We start from the raw sequence: 14,571 nt of genomic DNA, 5'->3' as shown, positions 1-14,571 counted from the left end.
CGCTCCCATTACAGGGTCAAAAGTCCAAGATACAAACAGCCCGAGGCTGGGTGAGGGGCCCAGAAGCTGCTACACACTGTGCTCTCCTTTCCTGAGATGGTGCAGCTCACAGACAGGTCCCGTCCAGACACCCTTGTTCAGACATTTTATTTGAATTTATGACAATGATGCTTAGCGGTCCTGATTGAGATGCCTTATGGAGAAGTACCACACCCTCCCTGAAGAAAGAACCAGGCTGTGCCATCCAACAACACGCAGCTGGTTTAGGGAGTGTCCCCCCAGCAGGATCAAAGGGCAATCCAGGAGTTCTGGGGCAGGCTCTGCCCCCAGCGACAAGCCTCAGGGTTGGCAGGCATTGGGGAAAGCTGCCAACCACTTGGTAGACCACCAGGTTCTCTGTTTTCCCTTCCCTTCCCTTTTCAAATCCCACAGTTTCCTGTTGGGGAGAGGCTGTAATTAGCCCAGTTCAGGCACCAGATCCCAGCCAGAGGCACAGCTGCTGGGATAACGCTAGGAAAACTGGAAACCAATATTTTTCCAGTTACAAGGATTATGGCATAAACTTTTTCTGAGTTATGTTATATTGAAACCAGATTTGTCAGGTCAGCTGCCAAGGGAAGAAGGTAGGGCTGCACTCCCTGCACTGCCCCGCGCTCATCACTACCTGGGAGGTCAGCCTCTCCCTGCAGCCAGACAGGGTGATCCTGGATCCTGGGGAGGCTGAGCTGCCCCTCACCAAGTCTTGCACCTAACACAGTCCCAAACTTCCTGCTTCAGTGTCCTGGGAGATGGGTAAGCAGATGATGGATGGAGCAAATTAAGGAGACAGCAGATGACTCAGGATGATGAGAAGGGAGGAAGACGCCAGGTTGGCTAGCTGATGTTCCCCCCTTTCAGTGATTTACAGGAGATGTACCCTAGCTTGGTCATGAAGTTGGTTTGCTTCCACTGTGCGATGCACTCCTCAGAAATTCTGAAGTCAGCCTGGACAAGAAAAACAACAACAAAAGTGATTATAGTGATGGTGGCAGGACTACAAGAAAACAAAGACTCTTATACTACTAGTAGTGTAAATTGATTCAACTTCTCTAAGAGGGCAGTTTGCGAAAAGCTTTCATTTCAAGGTATTCCTATCTTTTGCCTAAGGTAAGTTCATTTTAGGGATTTAGTTTAAGAAAATAATCATGAATAAATACAAAGAACTAGGTACCAGGACATCCATCGTAGCATTCTAAGAGTAAAAAACTGAGAACCACCTCAATGTCTAATCAGGTTTGGGGTAAATTATGATCATTATGATATAATACTATATATATGTATGTATGTGTGTGTGTGTGTGTGTGTGTGTGTGTGTGTGTGTGTGTGTGTGTGTGGTTCTTCCCCCTCAATATTTAAGAAGATGGGGAAATCTTTGAGGCCTAAAGTTAAATTAAAAAAAAAAAAAAAAAGAAGAAACGGGACTTCCCTGGTGGTCCAGTGGTAAAGAATCCGCCTTCCAATGCAGGGGATGCGGGTTCGATCTCTGGTCGGGGAACTAAGATCCCACATGCTGCGGGGCAACTAAGCCTGCGTGCCACAACTACTGAGCTCGCACGCCTCAACTAGAGAGCCCGCGTACCACAAATGATAGAGCCCACGCGCTCTGGAGCCCGTGCCACAACTAGAGAGAAGCCCGCGCCGCAGCGAAGAGCCTGCGCGCTGCAACGAGCAGATCCCACATGCCGCAAGGAAGACCCGACCCAAATAAATAAATAAATAAATATTTTAAAAAAGAGAACAATAAACATGGTATGACTCAAACTATAAGTATATTATCACTATGCATAGAGAAAGTCCAGAAGGAAATAATCACTAACGACATTTTTCAGCACCTCTAGGTAGCAGGACTATGGATGTTTTATTTTCTTCATTTTCCCCTACATTTTAGCCATTTCTACAATGAAAACCTATTTTATAGCTAGAAAAAAATAGTGGATTCAAAAAACTGGCCTGGAAAACTAGGAAAGGAGGGAGGGGACAAAGCCATTTGCCACTTGCAGGAGGATGGAGAGGTAGAAACCACTCTAAATGCCCTCCAGAAATACTGTCTAGTTGGGGAAACAAGGTGACTGACTAGAAAAAGTCACACGTGTAGTATTAGTTCCACAAGGAGAGTGAATCTCTGCTGCTTTATTCATTGATGTAGCCCAAGCACCTAGAACAGTGCCGGACACTGGTGCTGAATGAATGAATGAATGAATTCAGGGCAGGCCATGTGAGTCAATGCCCCTGAAGCAAAGAGAATGAGTGCTCTCAGATCAAGGTGGGCAGGAGGGACCCCGGGAGGGCTCTGATCCTGGCTCTATCATTTCCGGTGACCCTGTGTGGCCTTGGCAGGTATCCTGCCAGATAAATTGGGGATAATCTCCTATCACAGACTGAAGGTCAAATGAGGAAATGTCTCAAGTCCCTGACACAGTGCCTCAAACAGTCTGTCAGTGCTCAGTATCTGCGAGGGCCCACAGGCTCCTCAGGCACCTCATTTGACAGGTCTGGAATGAAGAAGGAAGAGAGGGGCTTAGATGCAGGAAGGCCCAGCTGGGAAAAGGGCAGGTGTGGATTCAGTGACAGAGCAATCTGGAGACAGTCCAGGCAGCCCTGGTATGAGGGAAAAAGTGCAGATTGTTACCTGCAGTTTCTCAAAGACTTTCTTCTTGGGCTTAAGCTCTTCATCTGGTTGGCCTTTCTCATAGCCCTTCACAAACACTCGCTCACCAGGAGCAGAGCCGGCAGGAGGGTCCAGAGGCTCAACCTTGCGGCTTGCCCCTTCTCTGGGAAGACACACAGGACAAGATAAGAGTGAGGCTATGGACTGTCTCCAGCTGCCATGGAGGCCAAAGCACTGGGGCCTTTTCCTAGGGGCCTAACGGGATTTAGGGAACCCTCAATGCCAGGGCCCTAGGAGTTCCTCACTGCTGTACTACGTCTCTGGATATCACCAGCACTGGGTTAACCAGGGCTGAACTGAAATTCTATGTCAGGAGAGACTCCAAAATCTGGGCTTTTAGGGGAGGAAGTATATGACCTAACAGCCAGTGAACTGGGTTTGAATCCTGGTTTCACCTCTTACTAGTAGAGAGACCTGAGCATGCACACAGCTTAGAATCTTCAATTTCTGTTTTAATAAAGCTAACTTTAGGTAAAGTGCTTCATCCACGGCTCTTGTACAATAAATAATCCCTCCATGCACCATATTTTGCATAGTGTTCTCAGGGCCTCCACCTGGCATGTGGAAGGGCAGTATGTGGGCTAATCCCCCCTCTTCCGGGCCTCCCCAGGCCCTGCGCTCCCCACCCCACAAGTCCTCACTCACACAGAAGCACACAGGAGCATGCCTTGGGACTCGATTCCTCTCATCTTCTGGGGTTTCAGATTGCACAGCACCACCACCAGCCTGTCCTGCAGTTCCTCCCTGGGCGCAAACTGCACCAGGCCACTCACCACAGTCCGTGGTTCAGCTTCCCCCACATCAATCTTCTCCACATACAGGCTGTCTGCATCTGGGTGCTGCCGGCAAGATATCAGGCTCAGATAGCATCATAATGGAATAGATCATGGGGCCTGGTGAACCCTCTGACTCCAGAAAGGGGCATCCACTCCTTACTGAGGCCCTGGAGGAACCCTCTAGCGCTAACTCTCCAGGCCCCAGGCAGCAGACATGAGAAGGGGCCCCGAAGAGGCAGATTTGAGTAACATGAGCCTAATTACTTGTGTTAGAAGTGGAAGGAACCTCTAACAGAGATTAAAATGGCCTGGACTGCCTGGGTGGCCACCATTATGGCCATGTGTGCACCAGATCAATCCCAGTCCTGGGGGGACTGGAAGATGGGAGACAGCTGCTGGCTTCACCATCCGAAACAAGAGCATCAGCAGCTATTTCAAGGTAGTTTTGGTGGTTAGTCTAATATGGTGAAAAGCAAATCAATACTGGGAGAAAAAAATACCCAGACCACTGGTCCCAGGCCACCAGTTGCATAGCCATCTGCCTCTGGGAAAAAGGAAGTCCTCCCCTCACCATTTTCTGGGGTGGGGAGAGGGAAGGACAAAGTAGCTGATCCAAGATAAGGCCTGTGGCTAGTCCAGACAAGCTGGGAGAGACCAGGTGAGTCAATCAGACTGGATTTGATGGATAAACAAGCTCCTTCTGACTAACATCCCTCCGTATTCTGAGTTCCTGGCTGTGTTTGTTTGAATAAGGTCCAGAGATAGCAAAGGGAAAAGCCTGACGCCTGGAATTAGATGCCTGGGTTCTGACTCGCAGTATGACCTCAGGGATGTTACTTCCCATCCCAGGCCAGGTTTCCTCCAGATGGAAGCAGACAAACCTGACCCCTGTCTGCCTCTCCGGGACATGGTGGAAAATGAGTACCTTGGCCACACTAATGACTCTCCCCACACGGATATCCAGGCGGGATGGGATGACCTCCTCTGGTTCTGAATTCTTGGCTGGGCCTTTGGCAACTGGCTCTGGAGATGAGAAGAACCCAAGGCTCAGAACTCTCCTCCTTCCCATGACAGGTCAGCTGCTGATTCCCCCAGATGACACTAGCAGGACTTAGTACAGAATCCCCAGAATCTACCCACTGAATTATACCTTCTTTAAAACAGAGCCGGCAGCCTTTGAAAAGTGACATGCCAGATTTCATCTCTCTCTCCTTCAGGTATTGGGCTGGAGGGGAGGGGAGGGGCCAAGTGTAGCTTTGCCACCATTCGGGCATTCCGCATATATTCAGCCATTCCTCCTTTTCTGGCAGGGCCACACAAGACTCTCAATGTTAACATCTCAGCATCGTGGATGCGTGGCTGGCCCACTAAGAACCAGTCAGGAGCACGTGGAAGGGAACTGGGCGAGAGATGAGCTTCCCTGCGATGCTGTGCAGACCCTGCCCGAGCAGCTGTGTTACCCTCATGGTCTAACCCAATTGGTCTCCTTAACTGAAGAGGCGGATTTTGTGAAAGGATCAAAGTACATGTCTCAAACCAGCACTCATAGCAGTGTTGGTACAGCAGGATGTAATCACTTCATAGTACCAACCATACCAAATTCAAGATGACTGGAGTTCCATTCCATCAGTCAACGGGGCATGACATTCCTGCACTTCAGACCACGCCCCCACCACCGGCTTCTTGGGCCTGAATTGAAGACAGACTCTTTTCTGAGGCCCACTGACAGGCTCTCTACCTGATGATGTCACCCCCCCCCCCCCACCGCCCCTAGCCCGACCCCTCCCCAGCTGGCCTTACTCTGCTTCGAGGGATCTGGGTAGGCAGCGCTGGACAGTTTCTTTAGTGCAGGGGTATTAAACTTTTCCCGGATGGGATCCAGCAACTTGTTGAGGGCGACTTCAACAGAATTCTTTAGGTCTCCAGGGTGCACAACCTGCAAGTGTACAAGGCCAGGTGAGAAGGGGCACTGGAACAGGTGAACTGGGCATAGGATACCTGAATCTACTAAGAATAATGTGCATATAGGATGCAGGGTGCTTTCTGGGCAGAGTCTTATTTGAACCTCAGAACAAGCCTGTGAAGCTGGTAGAGCAGAGAAGGGGAAATAGGTTCAAAAGGTTATCTAATATGTCCAAGACCCAGGTCTTTTGACACTGAATTCCGTATTAACTTGAGGGTTTTTAGAGGCTGAATGTTTTTAATTGACTTCTTCTAGTCCCTCCATTTATGCTCCGAGTAGTGGCGTAAAGCACGTGTTATTTACAGGTAGGGAAACATTCACATAGGGAACCTAGGAGCTACAGACAGCCTGAGGGGGAAGCTGAGTGAGCAAGAAGGAAGAACAGGGCTTTGGAGTTGGAGCCTGGGGTGAGAGTCCCAGCTAGCTGGGTGACTCCCAACCAGGCACTTAACCCCTCTGAGCTTTGGATTCTTCACTTAAAAAGTGAAAATAACAATACCTTTACCTCCTAGAGTCAGAATAAGGATTAAATCACGTAACATGGGTAAAAATGGTGAGTAGTGCTAGTACATGGTAGGAGCTCAGTAATTCCATTTTTTCTTCTCGTGTCCTGTGACTACCACTTTTAGATCCCAAATCTGGCCCCAAAGGATCTTCTAAGATCTTCTGAGGGGACGTCCCCTAGGTATGAATACATGTAATAAAACAATGCCTATGTTTTTGTTTCTGATGTTATTCCTTCGTTTCCTCGGGAATGTTTCAGTTCTTTTTTAAAATAATTTATTTATTTTTGGCTGCATTGGGTCTTCGTTGCTGCACGTGGGCTTTCTCTAGTTGCAGCGAGCGGGGGCTACTCTTCGTTGCAGTAGGCATGCTTCTCATTGCGGGGGCTTCTCTTGTTGTGGAGCGTGGGCTCTAGGTGTGAGGGCTTCAATAGTTGTGGCATGCAGGGTCAGTAGTTGTGGCGCACGGGCTTAGTTGCTCCGTGGCATGTGGGATCTTCCCGGACCAGGGCTTGAACCCGTGTCTCCTGCACTGGCGGGAGGATTCTTAACCACTGTGCCACCCAGAGAAGTCCCGAATGTTTCATTTTTAGTAGAAAAGCTTTAGACCTGCACTGTCCAATATGGTAGCCACAAGCCTCATGTGCACATTTAAATGTAAGTTAAAATTCAGTTCCTCAGTTTACTGGTCACATTGTGAGGTTCAACAGACGCATGTGGCCAGTGGCGACTGTGTTAGTACAGATGGAACATGTCCACCATCACAGAAAGTGCTGCTGGTTACGCTGTCAAGCTCTGTCTTCAGAAGCGTTTCTTCTATTCCGTCTCATCAGTCCCACAAAGGACTGTTCACAGGGTTGAGGAGTGGGGTGTGGCTTCTGTGGCCTGCCTCAGATGGCAGACAGAAGGGTTTCAGAGCAATAGCTGCCAAATGTCCAAGAAATGGGCCTTAAGGGCCCTCAGACTTCAGAGGTCATTGAGTCTTTTCTTCCATTTGATGCTCAAACCCTCACACAACCTTGCCTCCAGTGGTCCTCTGGCCTCTGCCTGAACACCTCAGTGATGGGGAATGCAAGGTCAGGCCAGGCAGCCCTGCCCATCACCACACCATTGAGGCCACTAGAAAGTTCTTCAAGCCTAAACAAGCCTCCCTGTGGTCCCCACCCGCAGCCCCAGTTCAGCCGTCTGGTGCCACAAGAAGGAACCTCAACCCTCGCCCAGGAGAGCCCTTCCTGTGTTCAAGGATGGGTGAACACATACTTGCTTCCCAGCTCAACACGCCCAGTTCTTTCAGCTGTGCTTTGTGACACAGTTTGCAGTCTGTTCCCTATCATGGCATCCTTCCTCTCCCCACCAACACACCCCAGATTGTCAAATAAACCTCACACAATTGAAGTCCAGGGCTGAATGCACAATCCCAAAGGTACTCAGAACAATGTAGAACTGAATGGACGATCAACTCCCTGGTTCCAGACTCTACATTTCTGATGACTGAGGCCAAGACCTCATGAACATTTCTGACAGCCCTGTCACATTGACGATTCAGCCCAAATTCAGTCAGTCAAGACCCCGCCTTTCATTCCCCATACACACTGTCATCACTCCTTCCCTTCATGATCTGGCCCTGCCTCCCTCTCCCACAGTGCCCCCCATCACCTTGTAGACTCTAGTCAGACGAAAGCACTTGTGATTCCTTAGATACCACGCTGTTTTCATCTTACCACATCTGTGCACAATACATTCCCTCACAGGTTTCCTCATGAACTCCTAATCCTCAAGTGAAACCGTGTTTGGATGTTGTCCCCTCCACAAAGCTTTCCCAGCCAGCCAGGTAATCACTTCCTCCTGTTCTATTTCTGGACCATGTATGCTTGGTACAGTAACCAGTAAATGATTATTTATTCACATGTCTGCCTCTCCTATGGACTATGAGCTTCATGAGGGTTTATCCTCTTTGTAATGCCAGCCCCTAGCATGGTGCCAAACACATGCGCACCTAGTGAGTCTTTTGTTAAATTGTTTGTCGAAATGAATAGTATTCTCTATTGTTCTTTTATAGTTGTGTCTCTTTTCTGAACCTTGATTTTGTACCTGTCCCTGAAATGCTTCATCTTGCTGAGTTTGTCGGTCCTTCATTCCAGGTTAAGTCCTTTGGAGTGTGATTAGGACACCAATATATTAGCTTTGTGCCATTTGCTAATCTAATCCATGAACCACGTGAATCTAAGCCATTAATACAAAATATATGGCCCCAAGAGCATGATGACAGAGCCCTGTGGCACATAACAAGAAACCTGGCGAGGCCACATGGAGAGGTTTGTCAGAATGAGTTCAGTGGGGATTACTCCTCCTCTGGTATTACCTCATCAGCAAAGTCCTTTTCCAGGTCCAAGTAAGCTGTGTAGGTTTTGTTTCCACCCCATTTTTCATCTCGAAGGATCACGAACTCTATAAGAAAAAGGATCCATGCCAACAAACTCACTGATAATGGCAAGTCAGCATTCCTGGCCCAAAGGTATGGGTATCTGTAGTTTCTGCCATATATTTTGAACTTCATCATATGGCATTTTATTGTTTTTAAATTGCATGAGTGGCAATGTTGGATACCCAGCTAGCATCCAAGCTCGGGGGAACGATCGTGTCTTACATCTCTTTTGTATTCCTCTAGTCCACTTGCCTGACCCCTTCATTTCTACCACCCCTGCCCACCCTGACACCACACTTAGAACCTACCCTGTTAACAAACACACAGACAACTCAACGATATCCCCACTTCAATCACACATTAATATATGAGAAATCAGAGCAGAGAATCGGGGAAGCCAGCCCCTGGAGGAAGACTGTGACAAACCACAAGTATGATCACAGCACTGGTTTTGCTATTTCAGCCTGGCCTCCGAGAAGAAAACAGGCAGTATCTTACCAGACTTGAGGGGAAAGAGGACATGCTTGATGAAGGACAGAACGCCGTTGTTCTCCACGTTCCCTGGCTCACAGAAGGCCTTCTTCAGTTTTTTCTTCACATCCTCTTTCCGATCCAAGAGATCTATCTTGGACTCCTAGAAGCCAGGGAGGAGAGGAGGACCTCTTGTGGTTGAAAATGAGAATATGCTCAACTAATCTGTATTTTAATTTTTTTGGACAAAGATTTAAACATTAAATGACTTTAACAAAAGCAGAATTAATCGGAGTGAAGGACCACTCACAATACTAAATAAAAATACTTTAATTTTTCTCTGTTCTTCCCAGGCCTTATTTGCAGCATATGGAATCGTTACAAATTTGTAGCTGGAGAATAAACCTCCTGTGTTTTTTCACTTGAGACTGTATCATAAGTACTTTTGAGTGGTTACCTAGTCTTTGCTTGTAATTTTTATGCTGTATTATATTCTCAATTATTAGTGACAACATAATTTATTTAGCAATTTCTAAACTGTTAGATTATGTTCTCATTTTTACAAACTATATACAATGCTACGATGAACATCTTTGCAGAGGTCCTTTTGCCTTCTCTAGGATTATAGCTACCAAAAACTGCTAGGCCCCAAGCTGTTTTCTGACAGGCATATATCAAGTGACATTGCCATCAGCAGTGTGTCAGAATACTTGTTTCACAGCCATCACCAACACCAGGTATTAGGTATTATCTAGAGCCATTTGTCCGTTTTAGGGTAACAGGCTTTGTTTCTTATTTTGGAGTGAGTGAACTCAACGCTCATTTGTGTCCAGTGGTTACCAAGCTCTGGTCAACATATGACTGTATGTGAATCACCTGGGGTGCTTAAAATAACATAAATTACCGGCTCCACCCAAACCTAATGAATCAAAATTTCTTGGGGTTGGCCCAGGCATTTGTATTTTAAAAAGCTCTGCATGTGATTCTGCTGCAGTCACATTTAGGAACTGCTGCTGGCACTGATTTCCAGGACGAAGATATGGTGAACGTTACCAAATAGGGTGAGTGATAGACTTTGTCAGAGAAACAACTGACACATAGGGCATTTTAATGAGAGAAAAAGGAACGAGTCTATTCCTTTAAAAATAACAATAACCGTTTCTATGCCTATATTTACCAATCCATGATCAGACAAAGATCTAGAAATCAGACTTAAAGCACTAGGTGAGTGTCCAAAAATGACTCCAATCAGAATCAACCAGTAAGCTTTGAAAGAAAATACAGATTCCTGAGTTGTTCCCCAGAACCACTTTATCAGAATCTCTAAGGACAGGGCCTTAATCAACTATCTCTCTCTCTCTCTCTCTCTCTTTCTTAAAAGTCCCCTAGCTGATTCTGAAGATCAGCCATGTTTGGGAACTCAGAACCCAACCTTTCACATCTTTGAGTTTCACTAATTCTTCTATTCTGTGCCTTAGTGATCAGAACAAAATTGCACTTTCCCCAAGCAGGACTTTTAAATGTTAAAAGACATCATATTTATCAAAACCATTATATTAAACATTACCCTAAGAATCAAGATACTAACTGGTGTCAACAAGGACATACTGTATAGCACAGGGAACTCTACCCAATATTCTGTAATAATCTATATGGGAAAAGAATTTGAAAAAGAATGGATATATGTATATGTATAGTTGAATCACTTTGCTGTACACCTGAAACTAACACAACATTGTAAATCAACTATACTCTAATATAAAATAAAAATTAAATTAAAAAAAAAAGATGCTCGGGACTTTCCTGGTGGCACAGTGGTTAAAACTCTGAGCTCCCAATGCAGGGGGCCTGGGTTTGATCCCCGGTCAGGGAACTATATACCACATGCATGCTGCAACTAAGAGTTCACATGCCACAACTAAGGAGCCGGTGAGCCACAACTAAGGAGCCTGCCGGCTGCAACTAAGACCCAGCGCAACCAAATAAATAAATAAAATATTTTAAAAAAAGATGCTAATTGGTGAAATGCAACCACAGCCTTCTCATTAATAAGGCTGACTTTTATCACAGTTCTACAGGTGAACAAATTACTTTTGCTTGTACATTTTTTTAAAAAATTTATTTTTGGCTGCGTTGGGTCTTTGTTGCTGTGTGGGGGCTTTCTCTAGTTGTGGCGAGTGGGGGGCTACTCTTTGTTGCGGTGCATGGGCTTCTCACCGCAGTGGCTTCTCTTGCTGCGGAGCACGGGCTCTAGGAGCGTGGGCTTCAGTAGTTGGGGCGCATGGGCTCTAGAGCGCAGGCTCAGTAGTTGTGGCACACGGGCTTAGTTGCTCCGCGGCATGTAGGATCTTCCCGGACCAGGGCTTGAACCCGTGTCCCCTGCACTGGCAGGCAGACTCTTAACCACTGCGCCACCAGGGAAGTTCCTTTGCTTGTACTTTTTATCAGCAGTGGTAAAACTTAAAATTATGATTGGATCTCATCAGGACTGCTCCCTGGGTCCTTCAATACTCAAGAACCACTGGAATTAATTACATAACTTAATATTTCTTATAGCTCAGATATTTGAGAATTTTAGTTAGCCAGGTTACTGTTCTTTCTAGTCCTCAATTTCTTCATCTCTTGCTGAAGATTTCTCGACTCAAGTCAGAGCTGGCAACCTACCTCTTCTGAAGAGCTCATTTTGCTGCCAGTTAATCCTGGAACCATAGGATTCATCAGGTGGACCCGTTTTGAGTAGCCAAGTGCAGGGAGGTACTAGGGGGTTAGAAAGAAACACATGAAAGCAGATATTAGTATAAATTCCTCCTCAGTGCCCCGATCTCATCTAATCTGGCCTGCCACATAACAGTTTGATATATTCCTGCCAATCTTTTTTTTCTACTGAATATATAACTTTTCAGTGGTGATCATAATATTAACAAGGGTATTTTTTTCCTACTGTTTTTCTATTCATATTACATTGTGAGGCTACTGGACTTACCCTACCACCATAAACAACTCTAAAAGCTGGAAATATAGAAATATTCCATTTCTATAAGCTGCAAATAACCATTTGCAGACATTAGACAGCAACAAGTGTAGGGGTACAAATCTTGAGAGAAGGGAGCTAGGTGACACCACATCCACCCTGGCTTTCTCCTTGAGGGCATTTTTTTCAAACTGAGTGCTGGGAAAAAGAGACCAAGCAGAGAGCAGCAGTCTGACTAAGCAGAGGAGATAGAGACTGGAATTCAGGGCTACAAGGAGGCTAGGATTTGGGGAGGGTTCCAGAGAGAAGGGAGCCCCTTCCAAAAATCTAGGTCAAAGTTCTCCATTGCTTTCTTGATTGACTCATAGCTGTGCGTTCATTCGGAGAGACAGCAGGAAGCCCAGCAGAGAACAGGCTCTGGGAGGCTGGAGACCTGAACAAATTTTAGGGGCTCCACAGTGCTGGGGGGACAGAAGTTGAAGTTTAGGTCCAATCAAAGCAGAGAGGGCTTTGTGAATACCATGAGATTTCAGTTTGAGACCCCAGAAAGGCCACATACTAAGATAAGGTTCATATTATAGGAGTAAGAGCAAACTGAAATAGACCTATTCTATCAAAGCCTAAAACCCACCCCTGACAGAATCAAGGTGATAAGTCAGTAATTAAACAGAAAACATGCACTCTATAAATATAATTCAGAGCCTCTACAGCATATCTCTGGTGTTCATGATATACTAAAAAGTACTAGAAATGGGAAGCAGGAAAAAAATGACTGATAGTCAAGAGGAAACAGTCAATAAAAGCAGACACAGAAACAGTCCAGATACTGGAATAAGGAGATCAGGATGTCAAAATAACTATGATTGGTGTGTTAAAGGAAACAGAGGAAAAGATGGACAAAATGGATAAAAGATGGAGAACTATAAAAGAGAATTAGAATATATAAAAAAGAATCAAATGGAAGTTCTAAAATGGCACAGTACAATACTGGATGGATTTAACAGAAGACAGGATTAATGAACATGAAGAAAAATCAATAGACAATAACCAAACTAAAGCCCAGAGGGAAACAACAGAACAGGCTATGAGACATGTGGGACATGATCCAGAGGTCTAATCTGTGTAAAATTAGGGTCTCAAGAGGAGAGAGAGAAGAGGACAGAAACAATATTTAAAGGAAATAGTAGGGGACAATTTTCCAAATGTGATGAAAATATCAACCCATAGACTCAAGAAGCTCAGCAAAATCCAAGCAGGATAAATACAAAGAAAACTAAAGCTAAAAACACCATTGTCAAATTGCTAAAAATCAGAGGCAGAGAAAACCTTAAAAGCAACCAGAGAAAAGATATACTATCTGCAAAGGAGAAACAATGATACTTACAGGTGACTTTCTAATGGAAACTATAAAAGCCAGAGGCAACAGGACAACTCCTTAAAATGCTAAAAGAAAATAATTGCAAACCTAGAATTTTATACCCATTGAAAGCCAAGGGAAAAAAAAAAACAAAAACAAAAAAGAAAGCAAAGGAAAGATGTCCTCAGACAAAAGAAAGCCGAAAGAACTCATTACCAAGAGACCTGCATTGCAAACACAAAACACAAAGGGGTCTTTAGGCCAAAGGAAAATTATCCCAGAGGGAAGCACAGAGGCACAGAACCGCAGGAAGAAATCAAGAGTATCAGAAAGGGTAAGTGGGGGTAAATATACATGAAAATTGAGTGTTTAAAAAACAATATAATCAAGTCTTTGGGATTTAAAATATATGTAAAAATGAAATATATGACAACAGCACAAAGGGCAGGAGGGCGTTAAATGGGGTAAAACTGTTGTAGGTTCTTGCATTGTTGGGAAGTGGTAAAAATATCTAACAAACTGTAATAGATTATAAAGACAGATGTTGTAATCTGTAGGGCAGGGCTGGGCAAAACTTTTCTGTAAAAGGCCAGATAATAAATATTATAGGCTCTGTGGGCCACATGTGGTCGCCACTGCATATTTGTTTTCACTTTTTTTTAATAGCCCTTAAAAAGCATAAAAAACATTCTTAGAGCTTCTGAGTCATACAAAAACAGGCCATAGGCCATATCTTTGCTAGAATAATAAAAGGTTCAACTAAAAAGTTAATAGAGGAGATAAAATGGAATAAGAAATACTTGAATAATAATAAAAATACATGGACTGTAAACATTTTCCCATTTATTAAATATATCCAAAAACCATTTTGAAATATTATATGATATCCCACTGTGAGGGGACTTCCCTGGTGGCGCAGTGGTTAAGAATCCTCCTGCCAATGCAGGGGACACGGGTTCGAGCCCTGGTCTGGGAAGATCCCATGTGCCGTGGACAACTAAGCCCATGTGCCACAACTACTGAGCCTGCGCTCTAGAGCCCATGAGCCACAACTACTGAGCCCGTGAGCCACAACTACTGAAGCCCGTGTGCCTAGAGCCCGTGCTCCGCAACGAGAAGGCACCGCAATGAGAAGCCCGCGCACTGCAACGAAGAGTAGCCCCTGCTCGCCACTAGAGAAAGCCGGCGCACAGCAACGAAGACCCAACGCAGCCAAAAATAAATAAATGAATAAATAAATAAATTAATTAATTTAAAAAAAATCCCACTGTGAGGACTTATCATAATGTATTTAACCAATCCCTTGCCATTGAATGTAAGTTTATTTCCTAGATTTTGATTTAATTTGATAACATAACAAATACTTTTATACGTAAGTTAAGCTGCACTTTAAATTTT

The 14,571-nt window shown here is 45.0% G+C and overlaps 1 protein-coding gene across 4 annotated transcripts in view; it reads right to left on the bottom strand.

The window, feature by feature from the left end:
• Positions 1 to 131: 131 nt before the first annotated feature.
• Positions 132 to 14,571, bottom strand: part of YARS1 (tyrosyl-tRNA synthetase 1) — a 28,786-nt gene continuing 14,346 nt past the window's right edge. For all 4 annotated transcript variants that reach the window (XM_082345524.1, XM_082345527.1, XM_082345526.1 and 1 more), the window contains exons 6-13: positions 11,510 to 11,602; positions 8,873 to 9,008; positions 8,312 to 8,397; positions 5,284 to 5,419; positions 4,409 to 4,506; positions 3,353 to 3,546; positions 2,669 to 2,810; positions 132 to 984 (exon numbers count right to left, since the gene is read on the bottom strand). In XM_082345524.1, the coding sequence (XP_082201650.1) occupies positions 874 to 984; positions 2,669 to 2,810; positions 3,353 to 3,546; positions 4,409 to 4,506; positions 5,284 to 5,419; positions 8,312 to 8,397; positions 8,873 to 9,008; positions 11,510 to 11,602 (996 nt within the window). In that variant the 3' untranslated portion in view covers positions 132 to 873. The remainder of the gene's footprint in view (positions 985 to 2,668; positions 2,811 to 3,352; positions 3,547 to 4,408; positions 4,507 to 5,283; positions 5,420 to 8,311; positions 8,398 to 8,872; positions 9,009 to 11,509; positions 11,603 to 14,571) is intronic.

Source organism: Balaenoptera borealis (assembly GCF_965194805.1).
Source record: "Balaenoptera borealis genome assembly, chromosome: 1".
NCBI lineage: Eukaryota > Metazoa > Chordata > Mammalia > Artiodactyla > Balaenopteridae > Balaenoptera > Balaenoptera borealis.
Note: the sequence above shows the minus strand (reverse complement) of the source record. Positions and strands in the feature narration are given on the sequence as shown.